This window comes from Suncus etruscus, chromosome 16 (assembly GCF_024139225.1).
Source record: "Suncus etruscus isolate mSunEtr1 chromosome 16, mSunEtr1.pri.cur, whole genome shotgun sequence".
NCBI classification, from domain to species: domain Eukaryota; kingdom Metazoa; phylum Chordata; class Mammalia; order Eulipotyphla; family Soricidae; genus Suncus; species Suncus etruscus.
In genome coordinates, this window is record NC_064863.1 from 63,629,985 (window position 1) to 63,655,998 (window position 26,014).

Sequence of the window (26,014 nt, forward strand, 5' to 3'; positions counted from 1 at the left end):
TAGGTTCATATGACACCCTGATGGTGAGGAAACAACAATTTGATCTAGGGGCAGGTTGCCCTACCTCATTACATAATTGTGAGATGAAATCAAAAGATGCTCCATTCTAAGATCTGTGCAAAACTAAGGTCTCTAATCACAGAAGACTGACTACAACAACTGCCACTGAGCAGAACTTTTCCTTGGACCATAAATAAAGATTTTATCTTAGGCTCTATCCTAGGATCTGTGCAAAAAAATAAGATCTCTAATTATAAAAGACTGTCTTTGACAACTGCAACTGAACAACAATTCCCCTGGGACCATAAAGAAAGAACTTGGGATTGGACAACCAACATTCCCCGATCCTGTAGTCAGTCTTATGACAGTATGCTTCATTGTTGGAGACAATCTGTAACTTTTAGGTCAAGGAGATTTCGTTCTAATTTTTCCAACTACTCCTTTGCAAACAAATAAACAAACAAATCAAAACAAAAAACAACCTTGCAACACCTGCCCCCCTTTTATAACTTGAATCATTTTGTTTGGCCTCATATTTCTATCTCTTTCTATAGACTGAGGGGGGAAAAAGTGGATGGGATCCAGAGGTCAAGTGGTTTCAGGAACATTGAGTTAAAAAAATCAAATCTAAATAACCAGCCGTAGTCAACAACAGTATCAAAAAACACAAACTATAACAAGATAAATACAAAATGGACCTGTTACACTGGATTAGTCCTGGGGACTAGGATTGGAGGTATAGGATGCATGCTGGGAACTATGGTAGAGGGTGGTCAATACTGATGGTGGAAATGGCCCTAATTCACTGTCACTATCTGCCTGAAATACAACTGTGATAGACTTATAATTTAAATGGTCTCAAAATTTAAAATAAAAAGAAAGAAATAAAAATCAAAGAATGAATTTAGGGATCCTTCTAGAAATGAACTTTCTACAGCTCAGAATACCTTCTGTTAATGTGTTTCATCAACTATAAATTATTGTCGCTATTGCTTTTACTTTACATTCTTTCTAAGATGCTTATTAAGTAACTTCAAAACACCAAAAACAGTACTGGTTCAACTGTTTTATGATTCCTTTCTATGATTCTTACTAAGATTATAACATCATAGTAATCGCCTTTCTCCTTAGTTAGAAAAAAACTTAAATTTTATGTAAAAGTTTTAGAAGGAAATACTAAATTTTGAAGCAGAAGTCTATTATATGCTAAAATAAAATGAATATATATTAATTCATTTTACTGAAGATATTTTAAAATAAAGAAGGAATTTAAAATAAAGAAGTTTAGTTTAAACTCAGTAGAGTTTAAATAAAAGTTTTTTCTAGTATAAGAAGTAGAGCATAAGACTTTAATATGCTAATTTTTGGCTTTCAGGCATCTTCCCAATTGGGTTTCTTTATTTCACAACTTTTTCATGTCATGAGGTGAATAAAAATGTTTTATAATTTATTTTTAGTTTAATTTTCCTTCTTGTCTCACCAACTGTCTCCCTGAAGCAGGAAAGTGAAATTCAAGATCTCCTTTGAAGAAGTACAAATTTTTCATTTTTATTATAATGAAGGATTCCCATTTGTGTTAAATGCAGCAACATTTCCAACAGAAATGTGAATTAATTACTCAAAAAAGAAAAAAAAATAAATCACAGATGTATTTATATACTACTTGGTACTATCAGAAATATTTCTACAAAGGGCTAAGCAACCAGGATCATTGTGTTTTAACCAGGAAGTCCATGTCCACTATTTGTAAGCTAACAAAAATATTTCATTACTGAGAGTTGCAATATTATTTTATTCCTGAAAAAAAAAAAAAAAAGAAAGCCAGAGGGTAGGAAACTGCCTTGCATGTAGCCAAACCTGGGTTCAATCTTTGGCATCCATATGGTCCCCTAAGGCAACCAGGATTGATTCCTGAGTGCAGAGATAATAACCTAAAAGGTGTGACCCAAAACCACAAAGATATTTAAGTGTGATTGTCTTTGCTTGTATTTAAGTTTATGTATAGTGGGAGGGAGTGGGGGGGCAAACAAAGAACAATGGACAGGCTGGCATTTCCATTTATTTTTCCACAGTGCATTATATAAAAATCTGAAGTGCACTATGTTCCTTTGCTCATTGTCCTTTGCAGCTTATTCTTATTGCTCCCAGTTTTACAAAGAACTGAAACTCAACGCTTTCTTTTCCATGTCTTTGCCTCTATATTTCCTTACTAGATGATCCTGACTCTATATACTTTTATAATAACAGTGCCAACTTATGTTTTTATTGTAAATTATTCTTCTTATATGACCAAAAATCTCAATTTAATCTTCCTCTTTTTCTTTGTATCTAATTTATTATAAAATTGTATTGTTTGTATTACAAATATATGCAGAATAGGGCCAGAGCAGTGGTCCAGTAGTAGGGCATTTGCCTTGCATGCCACTGACCTAGGACAGACCGTGGTTTGATACCCCAAAGTCCCATATGGTCCCCCAAGCCAGGAGTGATTTCTGAGCTCATAGCCAGGAGTAAGCTCTGCGTGTCACTGGGTGTGACCCAAAAACAAAACAAAACACACACATAATATATATATGTGTGTGTGTGTGTGTGTGTGTATTGTGTAAGCCTGACATAATCAACATGTCAGAAAGTCTCCATGATAACAACCTTTAACAAATATCCCTGCATACAGAACCATAACGTATAATTAAAGTATACAAAATGAAATCTAAAGTCCTTATAATTTGGCAAGGCTTTTTATGAGGTTATTTTAGAGACTAATTTCTTTCTGAACTCTTCTTTGGCCATTTTTTTTTTTTTTTGGTTTTTGAGTCACAACCAGCAGCACTCAGGGGTTACTCCTGGCTCTATGCTCAGAAATTGCTTCTGGCAGGCTCGGGGACCATATGGGATGCTGGGATTTGAACCACCGTCCTGCATGCAAGGCAAATGCCTTACCTTCATTTTATCTCTCTGGACCCCTTCTTTGGCCATATTGTGCATTGTTACATTCTCAGCACCTGGAACTTGTCCTTCAGCTTTCAATAAATATTGATAAAATGAATAAATACTTCAGAGAAAATATAAAGTGAAAACATGAACAGTGGAACACTTATGGTACATAACTATTTGAAAATAGTATTACTAAGAAACAACTAAAGCTCCTGAAGATCATTTTATTAAGTTTTCATTTCATAAATTATAAATTGAGTCCTTGAAAGCTCCAGTGACTTCAGCTCAAAGTTATAGTCAGTAAATAAAGAGAATTTGCAACAGTTCCACATTAATTCCTCTTCTAAAAATCTATTGTCATATTAGTTTTATATTCAAGTACTATGATTCATAATTAGTCTCACATAGTCAGCATCTGATTTCCCCACATATTTGAATAGTTTAGCATAGTGATAACAACACACATTTTAGAACCAGTCTCCCTGGATTCATTACAGGTTATACTGATGACTGTGTGACCTTAAAAATATTATTTAACTTCCCTATTTCTTATCATCATCTTAATAGAGAAGATAATGGGGGTCAGGGCGGTGGCGCAGGATGTAAGGCTTCTGCCTTGTGCACGCTAGCCAGGACAAACAGTGGTTCGACCCCCCGGTGTCCCGCAGGGTCCCCCAAGCCAGGGGCGATTTCTGAGCGGTTAGCCAGGAGTAACCTCCGAGTGTTACTGGGTGTGGCCCAAAAACCAAAAAAAAAAAAAAAGAGAGAGAGAGAGAGAGAGAGTTTCATATTATCATATGTAAAACATTACTATACATCATAATATTTGAGCACAACATAAAATTATAGGCAATAGTTCTTATATTGATTAAAAGATGTTGATATAATGGTACAAAAAGTATACTAAATTATACTAGATGCCTAAAGTATACTAACCGGAGATAGTGAAGAATGGAAAGATATAAAGAGTGTGAGAGGATGTTTATGCAAAAAAAGGAACAGTTCCACATGATACTCCTTGTGCATCTGGAGTAAAAATAATAAGCTAAACAATCTCTATAATCTGATTTTAAACTGACCTCATAACCCAATCATAACTTTTCTACAAGAATTTCCTACTAAGCAGACCCACAGCAGGGATGGGGGAATCTAATTTAAATATGGAAATAGACACTAAGAATTATAACTATTAAGAAATGCATCTGCAAAAATATACGAAAGAAATATATAAAACCCTTTAAATTGTTTGAGATAGTTTCATCCTGCCCTATGGTCTTGTGGAGTCAGAAAAATAGTTCACAGAAGTCGGGAATCAAGTTGCATCCTCGAACTGGGGGTCTCTAGGGAGCCAAATCTTGTAGCAAGCTACAGTGGGGAAAGGTGGGAGAAAAAAAGATGCATAGAATGGATCTGCAGAAGCAGTACCTACAGGTTCTTCCAGGGCCAAGACATAGTGGGCTGAGATGGTGTCCTTTCACTTTGGAAGTCAGCTGGCATCTTATTGGGTTAGAGTGAAGTTTCTGATTCCTGAGGAGTTAAGAACTGAGGGTTTAGAGAGTTAAATAGGGGGAGAAAGAGGATTAGGGTGGGAGTGAGAGGATAGAAGAGGATATGTAAAGTGGTAGACGGAGAGGGGAGGAGGGATATTATATAATAGGAAATATATACAATATAGGCAGGGATTGTGTACAATACAGATTAGACAAGTGTAGAGGAATCCACCACGTACACACTCACACACACATAGTCAACAAAGATCTATTCATAGATTATAGTTGAAGAAGTGACCCTTATGGAATGGGTCTGAGCTCTTAAAACAACAACCGAAAAAATGAGGCCAGCACGTGGGGGTCCCAACATTGGTACAGTTTATGGCACAGTTTATAGTACCAGAACGAGGGATCAAACGCCCACTGGGGGAGACCTATGTGTTGCCCTCGTACCAACTTGCTCCAGGGTAGGCCAAAGACACCCTGATGACAACAACGAAACAGCAGGTTGCCCTACCTCACCACCCAAAAGTGAGGATCCTCCATCTTAGGATCTGTGCAAGAATCAAGATCTCTCTAAGTACATCAAACTGACTTCAAAAACCATGACTAAGCAGAATTTGCTCTAGGACCACAAAGAAAGACTCTATTCTAGGCTTCATTCTAGGACCTGTGCAAAAACCAAGATTGCTAACTATAGAAGACTGATTTTGACAACCATGACTGAGCAGAACTTTCTCTGGGACCATAAAGAGAGACAACCAACATGCCTGGAGCCTGTAGTCAGTCTTTTGACAGTATGCTTCATGGACCCACCCTATATCTCTTAGAACAATAGAATTTCCTTTCTAATTTCCCAAACATTTGCTGTGCCTATGCAAAACAAAACAAAACAAACAACAAAAGAAAACTAGTCACAGCTGCCCCTCTCTCCCTCTCTTTTTTTCTTTTTTTGATTTTACTTATATTCTAGATAGAGGATCCCACCATTTTCATAGAACCATAGACTTTGAGTCATTTCAATCTGTCACATATTTCTATATCTTCCAAATTGAGAAAAGGAAAAAAAAGTGGACTGGGCCCAGGAGTCAAGTGGTCTCAGGAGCATTGAATGGAAAAAAAAAAAAAAAAGGTCAGATCTAAATACTCATTCCAAAGTTAATGACAAAAGAATCAAGAAATCCAAAATACAAGCTAAACACAAAATGGATCTGTTACACTGGTAGTCCTGGGCATAGGAGTGGAGGTTTGGGCTACATGCTGGGAACTATGGTGGGGGATGTCAACACTGGTGGTAGGAATGGCCCTAATTAACTACATTAAATGCCTGAAATACAACTGTGAAAGACTTATAATTCACAATGGTCTCAATAAAAATAAAAGAGTGTGAGAGGAAGTAAAATTTATTTAAAGAAGTCAAATAGTTATATTACCATCATTTCAGAGAAAGCCTATCATGCCTAGATTCTCAGAAATCTAGCTTTAATAAAATAACATAGGCCACTTTTTATTTTAACTTTAATTTTAATATAATGCAGCTACTTTAATCATGATAAATAAAAATGCTATTTATAGTGTTGTAACATTGAAGAACTAGAAATATTTCCCATCCCCAAAAAATTATCTCCTGAAATTGGTCCTAAATGCATATATAATTTTCCTAACAAGAATACAGTTCTATTTATAATAGCAATGAAAGAATAAGATTATTAGGATTAAATTTAAAAGAGACATGAAATATTGTATACTCTAAACTAAACAACTGTAATAATAGAAATTGAAGTAAAAAATATATTAAAGCATCCCTACATTGAGTTAATACCACTAAAAGTTTATATCAAAGCAATTTCTATAAAATATTCTATAACGTTTATGACAAATGGAGTAATTTCTAAGACTAATATTAAAATCACAAAGTACTATGAAAACTTGAGAATAAATATAGTTGGAAAAAGCACACTTTCAATTTCAAATTATATTACAGTGGTTGGAAAGATAGTATGGCAGGTAAGGTGCTTGCCTTGTATGTTACTGACCTAGATTTAATTCTTACTTCCCTATTTATTTTCCTAAGTCCCACTAGAAATATTCCCTGAGTTAGAGTCAGGTGTAAGCTTTGAGCACTGCTACTGCCAGATGTGCCCCCCCAAATCTATATGTGTATATAGTATATATACAGTGTATATGCATACGTATACATATATATATATACATATATACCAAGGCTTTAGTACTTAGAGAAGTTTAAAGACAAACATATCGATTGAAGAAAAAAGCAGAGTGCTCCAACTATAAATCCACACATATATGGTCAACCTAGGATACTAAGAATTTGCAATGAAGAATACTATTCAACATAATGCCATGAAATAGGATATATATGTATATATATATATGTTTATATATGTATACATGTTTATATATATGTAAACATATATGTATATATGTGTGTGTTTATATATATAAACACAACAGGATGAAATTGAATTATTTTCTTTATACCAATTAAAAAACAACTCAAAAGCAATTTTAACATAAGACCTGAAACGGTTTTATATGTGAAAAACTAGTTATTCCTTATGATAATTTCTTAGATTTAGTAGTAAAACTACATGTAACAACAACAATAAACAATATGAAATACAAGTAACTAAAAACTGTTAAGACAAGAAAAATTATTAGAATAAAAAAGCAGCACAAAATGAAAAAATATTTGGGAATCATGTATTAGATAAGAAGTATTAACCAAAATGTATAAGAAATTCTTACAGCTTAGATTTTTCAATTAGAGTTAAAATGGGTAAAAGGTATTTTTTCAAAATAGTTATTTTTTCAAAAATGTCATACATGAAAATATGTTCAAAACCACAAATAGGAAATAAAAGCTTAAACTGCACAGAGATTGCTTCAGACATTTTAGAACTGTCATTAAAAAATTGAAGGAAAAAAAAACAGTTTTGGAGAGCTTGTGGGGGAATTGGGACTCATGTCATAGGAATGTAAAATGGTATCACTGTTGGGGCCAAAACAATAGTATGTTTGGTAGGGTGCTTGTCTTGCATACAGCAAACCTAAATTCAATCCTTGGCATTCTATATAGTCCCCTGAAACCATCAGCAATGATTACTAAGTGCAGAGCTGGGAGTAAACTCTGAGTATTGACAGGCATTGCACTAAAAAAAAAATAAAGTAAAATAAAATGATGTGTTAGTTATGAAAAACATAGATTAAATTTAAAAATAAAACTGATATAAACATGACACTTCTAGATATTTATCCAAAAGAACTAAAAAGAAAATCTCAAAATGATGGTTATATATTTGATTCATCACTATTCACAGTAACCAAGACATGAAAACAAAGATATCCATCAAAGAGAAAGAGAAGATTGTAAGATATATATCTCTATATACATATACACAAACACAATAAAATATTATTCAGTCACAAAGGTATAAAAAAATCTTGTAAAAGTCCCACAATGTAAATGACCCTGTAGAACATTACACCAAGTTAAATGACAACAGAAGGATCAATACTATCTGAGTACATTTAAATGAGGTATGAAAATAGCCATGTTCAGACAATTAGAATAGATGTTGGAATCCAAAGATAAGGGACTAGGGTATTGTCTGAGCAGCTGTTATTCATTGGCTATTAAATTGCAGGTGAGTAACTTTTAGATATTTAATGCACATCAAGTCTATAGTTAATAATGCCAAAATTTTGCATAACAAAACTTTGTATACTTAAAAATTTAAAGCTCAGCAGGAAGCCAAATTCTTAAAAAAAATGTACAAACCAAAGTCAGAGTTAGTTGACCTACCCTCAGGTAGAGGCCAGCTCCAAGCACACAGACTGGCAGTGAGTAGCAGTCTGAGGCCTGAGGGAAAAACTCAAATACCAGAGTCAGTGTTGGCACACACACTGAAGGATATGGCCTTCAGAGAAGGTTGGTGCTTATGATGGAGCAAGATAATCTCTCACCCACATAAGTTCCCTGAGACCTCCCTGGAAGTGGGGAAGACTGTGACATAGAAAAGATCCACCTTCATACTGCAAAAGGAATCATGATAAAACAGTGCAAAAATCCACCACATCTTGTGACTGAATATTGCCATCCTGCAGACCAAATCAGTAGTGAACCCCTATATGCCCTGTCTGAAATGGAGTGCAGAATGGAAATACTTAAGATTTTAGAACTTTTTAAAAACGTTTGACAAAATCAAAGAAATAATGGAACAAGAAAGAAAGAAAGAAAGAAAGAAAGAAAGAAAGAAAGAAAGAAAGAAAGAAAGAAAGAAAGAAAGAAAGAAAGAAAGAAAGAAAGAAAGAAAGAAAGAAAGAAAGGAGGGAGGGAGGGAGGGAGGGAGGGAGGGAGGGAGGGAGGGAGGGAAGGAAGGAAGGAAGGAAGGAAGGAAGGAAGGAAGGAAGGAAGGAAGGAAGGAAGGAAGGAAGGAAGGAAGGAAGGAAGGAAGGAAGGAAGGAAGGAAGGAAGGAAGGAAGGAAGGAAGGAAGGAAGGAAGGAAGGAAAGGAAGGAAGGAAGGAAGGAAGGAAGGAAGGAAGGAAGGAAGAAGAAAGAAAGAAAGAAAGAAAGAAAGAAAGAAAGAAAGAAGGAAGGAAGGAAGGAAGGAAGGAAGGAAGGAAGGAAGGAAGGAAGGAAGGAAGGAAGGAAGGAAGGAAGGAAGGAAGGAAGGAGGAAGGAAGGAAGGAAGGAAGGAAGGAAGGAAGAAGGAAGGAAGGAAGGAAGGAAGGAAGGAAGGAAGGAAGGAAGGAAGGAAGGAAGAAAGAAAGAAAGAAAGAAAGAAAGAAAGAAAGAAAGAAAGAAAGAAAGAAAGAAAGAAAGAAAGAAAGAAAGAAAGAAAGAAAGAAAGAAAGAAAGAAAGAAAGAAAAAGAAATAATGGAACATACTGCCAATAAAACACAAGAGGATATGAAAGCAGAAATGATAAAAATACTGAAAGGTCAGAACTGAAAAAGTTGCTAGGTTAAATGAAAATATTACTGCAAAGCTTTGCAGCAGAGTAAAAGCTAAGAACAGAATCAGTGAGCTTTAAGATGAAAAGCAGAAAATCTCTAGACAATAACAGAAGATGGGGTAAAAAAAGCCTCAAAAATAATGAACAGATAAGAGAAATTTGAGATAAATTCAACAGAAACAATCTAAAAATCACTAGCTTCCCAGAGAGCCAGGAAGAAAACCCCTATGAAAAAAAAACAGTCAAATACATCATTGCTGAGAAATTTTCAAAGGTGGAGAACATATAAACCCACAAACTAGACACCTGAAAAGTTCTAACGAAAAGAAACCCACACACCTTAAGGCACATACTAATCATAATAATGAACAATGAAGACCATAGGTAGACATACGATACTAAAAGCAGCAGTATCAGAAAGGAAAATGATATAAGAAGGAGTATTCTTAAAGTTTATAGCAGATTTACCAAAGAAAATCCTCTAAGCTTGAAGAGAGTGGTGTAATATAGTGAAACGTTCAATGAAATGATCACTTCATCAAGAATGTTTTACCAAGGCATGGAGCAAGAGCAATTGCGCAGCTGTAAGGCATTTGCCTTGCATGCAGCTGACCCAGGATGGACTGCGGTTTGAGCCCATCTACCCATAAGGTCCCCAAGCCAGGAGTGCATAACCAGGAGTAACCCTTAAGCGTCACTGGGTGTGGCCCAAAAATTAAAAAAAAATATTACCAAGGCAGATTATCATTCAAATTTGAAGAAATTATACACAACTTCACATATAAACAACAGCTCAGGAACATTATATACTAAAAAGCATCTTTAATAAAAGAAATAAGAGGTTTTAAGACCAAAAACCTCTACTTGAAGACAAGAAAGACTTTACAAACACACTAAATTTCTAAAAACAGATGGCATAAAACTCCATGGCAATCATATCTCATTGTCAATGGACCACATGCACCAAATAAGAGACACAGAGTGGCAGGATAAATTTGAAAATTGAACCCAATATTCCACAAGAATCACATTTGAACAGTCTGTACAAACACAAACTCAAAGTCTGAGGTTAGAAGACAATTATTCAAGCCAAAAGTTATTGGAAGACAATTATTCAAACCCTTTCAAAAAGGTCATGCTGTCCAGATTAGAATTAGATGACATGGGGGCCAGAGATAGCACAGCAGTAGGGCATTTGCCTTGCATGCAGCATACCAGGTAGGAACCTGGTTCAATTCCCAGCATCCCATATGGTCCCGCAGCCTGCCAGGGGCAATTTCTGAGTGCAGAGCAAGGAGTAACCCCTGAGCACCGCTTGGAGTGGCCCAAAAACCAATCAATCAATCAATCAATAAAGTTAAAAAATTAGATGACATAGAATTCAGTCTCAAAAATGTTATAAGACAGAGAAAAGGTCATTTTTAATGATTAAGGGACATATACATCAAGAAGAACTCACACTCCTAACATACTTGCACCTAATGAGGGACTACCTAAATACTTAAAACAACTGCTAATAGAATGGAAGGAAGACATTAATAGTAACACAATAGGATACTTCAACACGGCTATGTCACCTCTGGTAGATCAACTAGTCTAAAACTCAGTAAGGAAATACTCAGGAGGAGAAAAAATGGAAGAGCAAGTAGATATTTATATAGGGTGTTTCACCCCCCCCCTCAAATAAAACCAAATAAACATTCTTTTCTAGTGTTCTAGGGATATTCTCTAGAATATACCAGGTGCTGGGAAACAAAACATGCCTCCACAAAGTCAAGAGGATTGAAATCATACCAACTATCCTGAGATCATGAGAAAGCACTGAAAACAGATATTCATCACAAAAAGGAGAGAACCAACACAAACATTTGGAAAACAAAGAGTTCATTCACAGAAAATGTTCAGGAAGAGAGATTCTCTCAAATCTACTTTTTAGAATTAGCACATATTTTGCTATAAAATCAGAAGGACCCCCTTTAGTAGAACAGATTCTACCATTTATAATAGGACAGAAGCTTAGACCACGATTATAAAACTATGAAAGCAAATGAATAAAGGTTATTTCTCTAAATGGTGCTTTGTTGAAACAAATTTAATATGTTACTATTATAACAAGAATTAAACATGTGGCTTTTGTTCATAGAGCAGAGCTCACAAATACTCTAAAATTTTCTAAATGACAAGAGAGACAAATTTGGTTTGGGGGTGCTCAAGAGAGTGCCAAGTGGGTAGGTATCTGAACTCTCAAACAACCCACATTCAACCCCTAGTACTTTATGTTTCCCTCAGACACATGAGGACTGATACTGTGATACTGGGCACAATGACAGAAGTAAGTCCTGAGCACAGTTGGATGTTACACCTAAACTAAAAGTAAAAAATAAGTGGGGCCGGCGAGGTGGCGCTAGAGGCAAGGTGTCTCCCTTGCAAGCGCTAGCCAAGGAAGGACCGCGGTTCGATCCCCTGGGGTCCTTCCTTAGCCAGGAGTAACCCCTGAGCATAAGTGCTATTTTTTTTTTTTTGGTTTTTCGGCCACACCCAGTGATGATCAGGGATTACCCCTGGCTATGTGCTCAGAAATCAATTCTGGCTTGGGGGACCATTTGGGATGCCAGAGGATCGAAACGTGGTCTGTCCTAGGTTAGCTCATGCAAGGCAGACGCCTTACCGTTTGCGCCACCTCTCCAGCCCCAAGTGCTATTATTTTTAAAAATTGTTTTTGATACCATGATGTGATGGTCTAAAAATGAGGGCTAGTTGTCAAAGGCACCTACCATATCATTATAGGTTTGGAAAGGTTAGTCTCACTTCAGAACTCTTGGAGAAGAAAGGGCCTGGATGTTAAATCAAATTCCAATAGGGTATAATTTAATCAACCATAATACATATGTATTAAGCACTCAGGAAAATCCAAAAAGATTTGATTCAGAATTGGTAAGTTTGGGGAAATCGAGTTTAATGGACATTCAGAGAGAGGATAACAGCTCCACGTCTTTTATGCATCTCTTCCTTTGATCATTTCCAAATTACATTCTTTAAAATAAACAGAGAAACAAATAAGTATTTATTTGAGTTCTGTGAAGAGATAAGGCAAAAAAAATAGCACAAGGAGAGTATTCTTGGAACTGACACTATTTCCAGGTAAACAGTGCCATAATTGGATTCAACTATAAGATCCAATTGTATCTAGAGAATCACTAATGGTGTGGGCTGGGGAGTGGTGTATTCCCTTCCTTTCTCCTCAAGGTAAAGACCATTATACAAAGTCATTAACTTACATAGTGTCTGGCTGTTTTACCAATACAAATGGAGCTGAAAATCTGCAACATATACTGCATGGTCTACACTGCCTAAAATAATTTCCAAACCCTTACTATGACTAATTCTACTCCATACCAATAACTTCGAAAATACTAATTTAAGCATCTCCAAGCTTGACATATATATCTCCAGCTGACATATATTATAATTCTTTCAGTCTTTTATTTTATGAACTAGAATAAAAATACTTTTAATATGACTGTCAATTTTTATGAATCTAGACTAAGATATCACATCTTGAAGTCAAGAACATATGTGCAAACCCAAATTGTTATGGAAGCTTTAGAATTTAAAAGACCTGAATATGAGTCCCAGATGTTTTCACTTTATCAGATGTTTCATCTTTGTCAGGTTACATTATCTCTGAATATCTAATTCATAGGTTTCTAGTGAAAAGTGGATAAATTACTGTATATGAAGCTTTTATGTATGTTCTATAGTTCAAAAACTGTCTGGTTTTATGTCTACTATAAAAATGAAAAATTATGGAGATCAGTATTCTAAGATTGAATATGAAGACCAATAAAATACAAAAGTATCACCTGTTGCGTATTACCTGTACAATTTTCTCCAGCATCTCCACAGAGAAGACCATCACTTTCAGTACTTGTGGTTGAATTCCCATCTGCCACCACACAGTGGAATATCAATAATCCTTAAAGATCAAAACAAGAAAAATAAATTTGAAAACTGAAAAAAATTTTTTCAGTGAACCTACTCATGATCATTTTGGATTCTATTTTCAAATAATTCTCCAAAAACAATGGAAAGGTACATGGTTCAGCATATAATTTAAGCCTGGGACTGAAAAAGTTCTAAAAAACGTCAATATCATGTATTGCATCTTAAGTTAGGAGGTGAAAATGTTTTATGAAAGAGAAAGTTTCATCTACCTGAAGGATATGATGATTAGCTTCCAGTGAAAAAAGATGAAAAACCTATATGACAAGTGTATTTTCATTACATACATACAGACTCATTATCAAAGGAGCTTGAGACTCACCTTAGATGTATATTCATTTGCTTTGTGTGTATGAAGCCCTGAGTTGAATATTACTCTCAAAATAAATAAATAACTATTGAATGAGCGTGTGGATGAAAGAACCACTGTGCTGGGTTGTAACATTCTAAGTGAAATATTCAGTGCTTGCATGAATTCTGGTTCAAAGAAACCAACTCCATATAATCACTAGTAATATAACCAGGCTATTTAACACTGACTAGGCACTAGATAATATTAAGGGATGGGTCAAGCTGTCTTAAGATGTGATAATAATTTGTAGTTCAGTTTTAAAAGCATATCATATGTCTTAAATGCATATATTTAATGATCATTCATGAAATGAATATATATGAGATTTGCTGAAATAAAATATAATGAAGAGGGAGAAGGGCAAAGATAAAAAAAAACATTGGCTACAAATTACAAATTTTTGAATTTTTGAATTTCCCATATTGGTATATATAAATTCACTATACTATTCAATTTTATTTATATTTCTCAGTATTTATAATAAGTAGTTAGAGATGGGAAAGGAGGGCAGATGTGGAGTGATACGATGATTTGACATTAGCTTGCCCTGTTTGTGCTTCTGACAGTTTTAAATACTTTTGGCCAGGTTCCAAGGACAAATTTTATAAGGATTATATTTCCTCTTCAGTAAAATGAAAATAATTCTATTTTCAAAAGATTATGAGCATTTAATCAAGTTATCATGCAAAGCACAAACTGTATTCTTATATAATAAATACTGAACAATACAAAAATCTTCAATATGATGCAATTGGTAAGTATAAGACACCTGTCCACTGCTACACTGATCTTTCTTTGTGCATCTAGCCTGGAATTTATAAACTGTCTTCTCCAATTCAGTTTAGTTCCATAAACATTCATGACTATCAAAGAAAATCCAGGTGTACACAACATGCTTGACTCTCAAATGGTTACAAAGATACTCAGACTTTAGTTAATCAGCCAATTATCCAAATAAAAATAAATAGCACTGTGTCACAGAACAGACCATTCAAAAGTCAAAGCAAATTTCCTGACTAGACTGATAGTACTAGGTTAAGGGCACTTGTCTTGACTATATCTGACCCCGGTCCAATCTCTGGCAACATTTATGCTCCACTGAGTACATATAGGATTAAATTCCGAGTACATACTCAGATGTAGTCCCTGAGTACTCCTCCAAACAACAACAACAACAACAAAAACTAATAAAAAACCCTGCTTTATTTTTAGAGACTCTCTTCTGCCTATCAAATTGAAAAGAATTTTTTATTTGGAAAATAAAAATGGTAATCACCATTGGAAACAGTGAAGAGAAACACAAATTTATTAGTGATGGGTAAACATCACTGCAATTAGGAAGATATTTTAGCACTTTTTGATAAAAGCAAAAATAAAAAAATTGTGCTATCACAAAAGTTATAGCACAGCAAATAGGGCATCTGCCTTGTATGCAGCCAACCAGGTTTGATTGTATAGGCATCCTATACATTCCCCCACAATTACTAAATGCAGAGTCAGGAGTAACCACTGAGTGTCTATGGGCATGTCCCAAAACTACAAAAAGAAAAAAAAACTGTACAAATGCTTGAATCTGAAACATTTCTACTCATTTTTTTCCTGTAAAAATAATTCAGCATATATACAATTAATTTACAAAATTCTCTTTATTTTATTTAATAACAATAATATAAGCCTAGATGTAATATCAGTAACAATAATTAATTACATATACTATTTAGTCATAAGAATACACATTTTATGTCACTACTATTTCTCTAGAAAGATTTACTGCTTTTGTAAAATCCAATGTTTATGTTTATGCTCCTATCTTTAATTTTATGAATATTTATTATATATTGTTGAATGATTTCTTCATTTGTCATTGAGTAGGGGTGATAACACAGTGGGTAGGGTGATTGTCTTGCTTTCAGCTGACCAGGGTTTGACCTGGTATGCCAAATGTTTCCCCAAGCTCTACCCTGAGCAGTGGAAAGGCAGGGGTTTTCTGGCAGGTATAATTCTTTGCATTCAAAGCTAACAGTTCTTAAAATACAATTTTATCCTGAATGAATGCAGCATTTTTAGAAACAAACAGCTTATGGATTGTTTATATTCCTTACATTTGATTTCACTGTTTCAGGAAATCCATGCTCTGGCCTAAAATTAATGGAAACAAACATCTTTAACAGGCTTCTCACTTTTACAGTAACAACCCAGACTGGAAAATTGTGAAAAACTGTTCATTGTAGAATGATTAGTATGATATGACATACTAAAAGCCAGTAAATCTTCCCTTTTATTCATAGTTATTAATTCTTGGTGGCCAGAGTGATAGCGCAATGGTAGGGTGTTTGCCTTGCATGCTGCCCACTTGGGACAGACCAGGTTCGATCCAGCATCCCATATGATCCTTGATCCTGCAAGGAGAGATTCTGAGAGAAGAGCCAGGAATAAGTCCTGAGCACTGCCTGTTGTGCCTCAAAAACCAAAAACCAACCAACCAAACAAACATAGTAATTAATTCTTTAAAAAATATTAAGCACTACTTTCAAAAACCCTATAAATGCTACATAAATAGAGCTGGCATTTGCCTTTTTGTAATTTTACTCTGTTCACTGGAATTACCTAAATTAAACCTAATCTTTCTTTTCTTTGACAGATCCTCATAGACTTGAAATCAGCTATAAATTCTTCCTAAAATAGTTTTTCTTGAGGCTAAAAATCCAGGGTTTTTTTTCTGTCATATTTTATTTGACATCAAGATCCCCCCAAGCTTTGCATAATGCCCTAAATTCAGAGCATACAAAATGTCACTTCTCATAATTCAACAAAGGAAAAAGAGTTGAGTTCTTAGTCCCTTGTTGCAAGCACCATATTTCTGGGAACAACTCTATAGAATATCAGCCCTCATTCGTTGCCTCACAAAATAATAGTATTTAGTCATGCTAACCATCAAACAAGTTCCTTTTTTTTTAACTTCTGAAAAGCAGTGTATGGATAGTCTTCTTACTACTGTTCTGCTTTTTGTCATTTTTACTTTTCACTCAATCACTTGACTTCTAATTGTCACTATGAATATCACTATATTGGATATTGTCTATAATTAAATCATTTCACTTTTTTATTTAACCACTTATTCATAACTCTGGTGTCACGTGTCCTACAGAACTTCTCAGATGTGTTAAAATAATAAAAACACAAAATGTTAGGTTGGTTTTATTCGCTAAGAAACTGAAAATTGATCTGGTTTCTGAAGCTAGTTTTTAAGACAAAAATATCACTGTTTGGTTGTTGGGTTTTTTTTGACTACTTCTATGAATCAAATTTTCATTTACTTTTATACACTCACTGATTATTGAATTAAAGATTACCAAATGAATGAGAAGCATTATTCCTGTCAACTAGCACAGGGAATGAAGTCACTGAGGAACAATGCAAGCATTCAATGACAAGGGTCATGACCCACTGTCTCAGTAACTGCTAATGTTGAGGTAAGTCACACACCAGCTGGGTCAACTATTTAAAAAGATCAAATGTGACCAATTTAAACAGTGATGTACACTGCATGTGCCTCATCTTTGAGCTGAATTTTCCATTTTTAAGGCCAAGTGCCTTTTATATTTTAAGGATAAATTAAACTTTATCATAAAATGTCCATTCAACTATATTCTAATAATTTAAGTCAACTTATCTTTACCCTATCATCCATCTGTGTAACTCCACTCATTTCTGAGGTGATTAATATTAATTTAGGATTTAAACTATAATTTTCAATTAACAGATACAATTATATACCAAAAACTTTATCGACTAATGTGTATAAGCAGAAATTCAATTTATATTAGAGAAAAGTAGTATAGGTTCATGAGAAAAAAAAAACAGGTTTCAAATTACATAGAGCTCAAGTCAAACGCTGAATATTCAAATGTTAAATAGACCAGTTTTGCTATTATGATTAGCTCATTCAATCAATAAGCTTTAGAGTTCCCATCTGTAAATTAGGCCTATATTACATGATTTACAAGGTAAGTATTTAGCTATGTGTTTACAGAAAGAATAAAAGTAAATTATGAATTATTAATCTTGTTAATGCTTGACACTAGCAATAAGTGGTAAGCATTAATAAAATAACCTTTAGAAGAGACCAAAGAAAAAACTTTTAATTATCTTGGTATAAAAATTTGAGAATCATGCACATAAATATATTTGAAAAATGTAGTTTGAGGGTATGATTTAACTGGTATATAAAGTATGTGAAATTGAACATAAAAGAAACACAGATTTAATATTAAAGTTTTTTGTGTTCTTATTCATGTGTGTACTTAGATGTAATTTTATGCTGTCTTCTTTTTCTTCAGTGTTTATGTAAATATGTGAAGTAAATGCTTCAACTAATTAAGAGAAACATGACATCTTCAACATTTATGGTTCTTTGTATTCTTAGTAGTGTTCTGTCAGTGACTGAGCATAGTATTTATGTCAGATGGCTTTAATGATTCAGTGGGATGGTTAAATGATTCAGTGACACAAAAATAGCAAATAAATTCATCTCTTAATAGACTCTATATAACAACCAGAGTATTATAAATCATATTTCTAATTTATGAAAAATAAAGGTTTTTTTCCCTATGGATGGGGGGTTTCAATGACTTTGAAATTCAGTGAAAAAAACTAGAGGAGACAGCAGCTGATGATGCTTGGATGACCCTGTGGTGCCTGGAGTTGTGTATATATCTTAAACTTCACATTTTCTCAGAGTTCAAAACAAGAACATGAATAGCATGGAGTTGAAAAAAAATCAAGAAAATGATGCTTAATAATAAGCTTTTTATATTAATATAAAAATGATAATTTAGAAGAAGTTTGATAGTGGTGTTCTCTGTTGTTTTTGATAATGCCTTTAGCTTAGTTTAATTGTTTTTGTTGATCTCCTATTAACCAGTTTTCTCATACATCCAGGATAAATAATACTCCTCAGACAAAGCATAATTCTTACATACTCCCTTTTCTTATATTATTTGTTTTTGAGACAGGCATTTAAAAAGAGAAATGATTTACTCCAAATAGTTTAAAATGAAGTAACTCAAGTGGGGTCTTCTAAAAGGATCAGCATTTTCTTAAGTGAGGTACAAGTTCTGGCTGTGGGAAGCATATTTTAAAGTTAAAAAAATAAAGGCAAAGAAAGCCATAGTCAGGGTATTGCTACAAAGACAGTAGCAAAAATATGGGAATTTGTTCAGAGTGTATGTCCATTAACAACACATGGACTAATGAAGTATACAAAAAGTGAACTCTGTCTTGAAGTGATAGCTGATGGAAGAAGGAATAAAAAGGAATTCTGCCAAAGTACTTGCATAAGCAATATCAGATTAAACAGAATTATCGTCCCTGGGTTCTAACTCCCTCAATCTCTGATTCCATGGTAAGTGAAAGATCAAAGTTCAAGCCCTGGGACATAGAGTTATCTCTGAGCCCAGAAAACAATCAGAATTTGCTATGACTGAGTTGTTGAGTGAAAGACAAAGGAAGTAGTTCAGGACTATTAAGAGGAGTACTTGTATCACAATACAGTGAAAATTTAGAACCTGTCAATGGAAAGCCACATTTCAGGAACAGAAAGGTTTTTTTCAACTTTTCCAAAGGTTTTTCTAAGTGGTGACTTAACTTGTCACACATAAATGAACTCACGATCTAAAAATAATCAATACCACAATAATGCCTTTGCCAGTAAAACAATCATTTTGTTTTGTTTTGTTTTTTAGGCCACACCCTGTGACGCTCAGGGGTTACTCCTAGCTATGAGCTCCTGGCTTGGGTGACCATATGTGACACCAGAGAATCAAACCCAAGTCTATCCAAGGTCAGCTGCATGCAAGGCAAGTATGCTAAGCCACTGCTCTGGCCCCTTAAACAACCTTTTAAAATGTATTTTCTTTTTTTTTTTTTTTTTTTTTGGTTTTTAGGCCACACCCGTTTGACGCTCAGGGGTTACTCCTGGCTATGTGCTCAGAAATCGCCCCTGGCTTGGGGGGACCATATGGGACGCCGGGGGATCGAACCGCGGTCCTTCCTTGGCTAGCGCTTGCAAGGCAGACACCTTACCTCCAGCGCCACCTACCCGGCCCCCATAAAATGTATTTTCCATTACCATTATTAAATCTGTAACAAGAATATACATAATTATATATACATACATATATGTATATACATAATATAAAGAATATATATAATTGAATGAGAAGCATATCATAACCTAGACCTTTCTTAGAATTCATCCATTGTCTAAATCTGACTTTATGATTCTCATTACTCTATGATAAGAACAGTTCATACAGTCAGACACTACAAAACTTTAAGTGAAAGTCTATGAGCTTCTTGAATTTTACAGCTCCTAAAGAAGACAATGACCAAGAGGAAAGAAACTCTTGTTATCAGAGAGTATTATCAGAGAGCATAGAGAGTAGGAATAGTCAAATTGGCCTCTGGATCTAATAATCTTACCGTTTCTGAACCCTGATAAAACAGTCATCAGACTGGGATAATAAAGAAAAGAACATAAGCATTTCAAGATCATTGATGTTAACCCAATCTCAACTCCCAGCCCTGGATTTGAGTTTTAAAATAACTTATGGTAAACCAAGACAGTTAACATCAATCCCTTTATCTTTATTGATTAAAACCACGTATAGAAACCAGAAATATAAGTAAATAAATTAATATTAAGCAATATATTTAAGTGTCATGTAAATAGAATATAAATTTTGCTGAAAGTACAAAATGGCAATGAGTTAGGTTGAATATATCACAGAAAAACATTTCAGAGAAATTGCAAGAAAAGCTTGACCAAATGACACTGAAATGAGTATCATTGATGTGTATGGGAAACAATGAGTAAAGCTGTTCAATGGAGTAAAGAATTATACAAAGATGCATTCTTGATGTGTGTGCTATGATTCTGAAACAATTCCATTGAATTTTTGGTGTGACCTATGAAATAAGACTTACTAAAACTATTCACATTGCTTATTTCCAGTGACTCTGCAAAGTTTGCTCACCACATCCTGAAAGACAAGATTCCCAGAAAAAAATTGGACTAGTCTAGAAAGCCACCTAATGAGCATTTAAATGTTGTGAATACCTGCTAATCACTCCTCTTGCCATCATTACAGAGTAGTTGCCATTTATCTGAAACTGAGTGGAGAACTTTTTTATATTTAACATTGATAATAATGTTATAAATGTGCTTCCTGTAATAGTATTTAAAATGTTCATGTTTAATGAATGTTAAATAGATGTACAATAAATTTTAATAATAACTACATTTGTGTATTATTTTTCTCTTCACAATGATCCTAGTCAATCATGATCATGCTAATAAATGATTTTTAAAAAAGAGTGTAGAGATTTTAAGGATCTTGAGAAGTCTTAATTATTACATAAAACTTTGGGGTGGAGTTGGAAACTAGAAACTCAACTAATTTTTCAAAATGCTTTGTCATTTATTCCCAAGACTTCCAAATATCTTTTCTAGGCCACTCTCTTTCCAAAGAACTATACTAACATTTACTTAGTTTTAAACTATCTTACAATCTCTAAAAACATTACCAAAGTGAATTGAGATCTTCTTTGTTCACTGAAACATAGAGAACTTAAATTAATATTTAGTTTACTTCCTGTCTAATCAGTTACCACTATGCCCTTTAAATACCATTCAGACAAATTACAAGCATGTTCAGTTATGAGAGATTCTCATAATGTAGTGTGTTTTACATTTAAAAAAAGTAAGTTTGAAGATAATCACTTTTTAATTAAAGTGAGAGTTGTAATCCTAGAATTTTAGTTGATTTATCTAAATTTTGCCCTTTGCACTACCTGTTTACCAATCCAAATTTCTATCTTCCTAGTCTATACATGTGTGAACCATGTCTCTTCATTTACATCAATGTTTTTCTTCTGTTTTTGCAAGAGTACCAGTTATTTATGAGTGGCCCATTCACAAGTGATCTCTTTTTTTAAATTTTTTATTGTAAGAATTCATTCAAGAGACAAAATTAATTAACATATTGAGGTAAACTGATATAACATAATATAGTAACATAACATAACATATAATTAATATAATATAATACATGTAAGTCAAAGAATATTTCTAAATAAAACACAATTTTTAATCATAATGACTTACATATCTTTCACAGTAGTATTTTAAGTACATATTAACATTGTATCAGGGGAATATCCATCACCCCCACACAAGTGACCTCTTTTATACCTCTAGCATATACTAAGTCATCAACATTTGATATGATTACTTTTTCCTTCTTTAGTTTTCTTGTTTTGTCTTATATGGGGCCACAACTAGAAATGCTCAGTGTTTATTCCTGGTTCTGCACTTGAATATCACTCCCAGTGGTGCTTGGGGAACCCTATGAGGTCCAGGGATCAAACCCAGTATGGCTGCATAAGTAAATGTCTTACCCATTGTACTATCACAATGACCCTAAAATGATTGATCTTTCTAAATTTGGCACTCCTGGGCCAGAGAGATTAAAATGGGTAATAAAAGGTGGGGGGGGGGGGAGGATTTCTGTGCTTGCTAACACTGGTTCAGTCCCCAGCACAGCATATGTTCCCTAAGCATTGTCAAAGTGACCCCTGAGCACAGATTCAGCTATAAGAAAAGAAATAAAAATAGAAGGAAGGAAGGAAGGAAGGAAGGAAGGAAGGAAGGAAGGAAGGAAGGAAGGAAGGAAGGAAGGAAGGAAGGAAGGAAGGAAGGAAGGAAGGAAGGAAGGAAGGAAGGAAGGAAGGAAGCACTAGCCAAGGAAGGACCGAGGTTCAAATCCCCTGGCGTCCCATATGGTCCCCCCAAGCCAGGGGCGATTTCTGAGCATTTAGCCAGGAGTAACCCCTGATCATCAAACGGGTGTGGCCCAAAAAAAAACACACAAAAAAAGTTATAATCAGCTATTCATTTATATTTTCAGCTATACTCTCTAAATTAGTATTAGATAGCTCTTTGAGTCCTCTATAGTTTTTAGGAATAAACATTTAATTTTATAATATTAGATTTACAGTAATTTACATTGAAAATCTCTATGATCCTTTCATTCATTTCCAATATTGATCAATGATATCACAGATCAAGACTATGAACCAACATGGGCATACTATGATTGACTAACTTAAGACTTAATTCTGATTTCAACTATTTTATCTGAGATTCTTTTTTTGTGTGTTTTTTTCTTAGCTTCCTCTGATCTATGATAGTTCCTAATCTTTTTCTGTTTTTAATTATTTTGTTGACAAATTGAGTAAGTTCTTATCAGCAAGTTTGTAACTTGTCTTTTAATTTTAGTTTAATATTTACATAATTATTGGACAAAGGTTATACTGTATTTTCCGGCATATAAGACAACTGGTCACATAAGATGACCCCCTAATTTTGCAGTTAAAACACAGATTTAGGCCTATATTCGCTGTATCAGACAGAACGTTCCTGTGCTGCAACTGTATATACCACAGTGAGTCAATCACAACAAGCAAAGGTTCAAAGGTTATGCTGTAATAGACTTCCTCTCTGACTCTGACCAATCTGAGCAGGCTTTTGACAGTGTAGATTCGGGTCCAAAACATTGTCTAATTTGCATACATTAAAAGCCTGCTTGGATTGGCTGAGTTAGAGAGGCGGTCCGAGCAGCCTGGCAGTGATTGGTGCAGGATCGAGTTGGAAAATTCATTTTGTGGCAATATTCAGACAATTTTCGTTTAGCGGCATATTGAAACATTTTTCGGGATAAACTCGGCATATAAGACGACCCCCCGATTTTCAGTTGACTTTTTTTTTGTTTCAAAAGTCGTCTTTTACGCCGGAAAATACGGTAATTTTTTGAAAAAGATACCACAACTTATGAGAGGTACACCATATCTATATGAATGGCATCATTGTGATATTAATCTTAACTCTCTGGCCAAGTAGTGTTTCTCAGATACTTCATTGTAAAGTGACTATATTCTTTTTCCTTTTTATATTCTTTTCTTTGAAAACAAGCCAATTATGTTCAGCTTATACTCAAAGTAGTTAAGCTCCACCCCTAAAGGGAGAGCTATTTACATAGGTCATTTGCAGTTATTTTATTGAAAAAGTTATTCTCTCCTAGAGTTTTAAAATTTAATTCATAAAAACATATCAACTAGGGGCCAGTGAGGTGGCGCTAGAGGTAAAGTGTCTTCCTTGCAAGTGCTAGCCAAGGAAGGACCGGGGTTCGATCCTCCGGCATCCCATATGGTCCCCCCAAGCCAGGGGCAATTTCTGAGCGCTTAGCCAGGAATAACCCCTGAGCATCAAATATGTGTGGACCCACCAAAAACAAAACAAAACAAAACAAAAAAAGAACATATCAACTAGAATTTGTTATAAAAAGAGATATGAAAATTTATTAATTTTTATAGTCCTGGGAAGAATAGTTAAATTTGGGTTCCATTACTCTAACTTGAAATCTAATTTCATATTTCTACATATTTAGGGACATCAGAATAAAGATGTCCTTTTTTCTATAAAGAAAGTTAAAAATATAAAAAGCAACTCTATTCATGTATGGGGTTGCATAATTTATTTTATTAAGTAAGTAATATGAGGGGCAGCTTTATTTCTCTTTTTGTACTTACCTACCCATTCCTTGTGACTTTTTCCTATAACATTTTGCTAAGAAACATTTATGGATGCATTTATTCTGCTATATTGCCTACTTAGACTTTCTGAGATAGTTATAGTAGTTTCCTCTTTCCTTGCCTCTTTCTTTCTTCTCTCTTCTTAACAACCCATTCTTCACATCAAAACTAAAGTTAAAAGCACTACATTTCCTAAATTATCACTTTCCTGAAAATACAATAGCTACTAATTCTCCAGAATATTTATTTTCACAATTAACTCTGACATTAGTTAGGAATAAAATGTTTTTCTTAAATGAACAAGTTCATCTCTTAAATTTTTTCCTGTTTTGTATCATAAACAATTCGCTTGAGTTTGTCCTCTTGAATTAATCTTATTCTCCAGCTGTTACTGCTAGTACTTGATGAATGGTTTCTATGATCTTCTTCTGATTTTGACCTAATTACTTCTTTAGAAACCTAGAAACACATGATTAAAAGTTACAGAAAAGATAGCTATGAAGCAAACCATTCAGGCAAATCTGTAATCTGGATTAAAACAAGAGTATAATCAGATCTTCATCCTGGAGTGAACAGTGATACCTCAGAATGTGGCCAAAAATAAAACAATACAAAACAAAATAAAAAATTAGGTATCCTCACTGTCTAGAGTAAAAGAAAGTCATAAACATATACCTGTACTAATCTTCAGCCATTTTTCTTTATCATGACCACTGACCAATGAACTCTGGTGACTACATTTTTGAAGAAGTTTCTTCATAATCACTCTGGGTCAGCAAATTCTCCTTCCCAAAGATGACATTTGGTTTAGACTATACAAGTTAAACTTCTTTAGATATTGAATGATTCATATTATGTTTCATCTGTAATAGATATTTTTAATTAAGATACTCTTTGGACAACAATGACCTATATATAGGCAATTGTCCTGATGCAAAGTAAAACTAGCATACACACTTTATGTCATTAGTCAATTAATCACATTTATTTTAGTCTTGGGGTCTTATTTCTTGGTTGGAGGTATTCCAGCAATTATCATTCAACTGTGCCAACACCGGAGTATATAGTACTACTTGAGTTTAATAGTACTAGAGATTACCTGGGCTATCCCAGTAGTGTTCAGCGGTCTTCAAGTTACAACCAGCTATGCTTGTGTGCCAGGGATTGAAACAGAGCTGATCACATTCAAGGCATGCACCTTAACTTCTAGATTATCTCTTAGGCTCCTAATCACATTCTCAAACAACAAAAGGGAGTCATGGAGATAATTCACAAGTTTGGAGCAAACATAGTCCCAAATTGGATGTCTGGTAGCATAGGGTGTCCCAAGCACCACTGAATGTGTTCCTAAGTAAAGTACCCCTGGAATGGTCCTCATATCCTTAGTATCATTGGGCCTGAGCAGCACAGCTCCGTCAGATTTGAACAATGAGCCAGGTCATCAATCAAGTATCTGGGAGGCCCCCAAATTACTTATATATTACTTAATAAAACTAAAATAGTAAAAATTTTAAGTTTTTTCTTGATTATTATGTATTTCAGAAATAAAGAACTTTCCAACAACCAAATACTATGCCATAAGAAAGGAAGTCATACTTTTGA

At 34.4% G+C, this 26,014-nt stretch overlaps 1 protein-coding gene across 1 annotated transcript in view; it reads right to left on the reverse strand.

Annotated features, from left to right (window-relative positions):
* Nucleotides 1-26,014, reverse strand: part of BTC (betacellulin) — a 43,850-nt gene that overhangs the window by 14,312 nt on the left and 3,524 nt on the right. Inside the window, exon 2 of the mRNA XM_049789870.1 lies at nucleotides 13,283-13,381. Coding sequence (XP_049645827.1) covers nucleotides 13,283-13,381 — 99 coding nt within the window. The remainder of the gene's footprint in view (nucleotides 1-13,282; nucleotides 13,382-26,014) is intronic.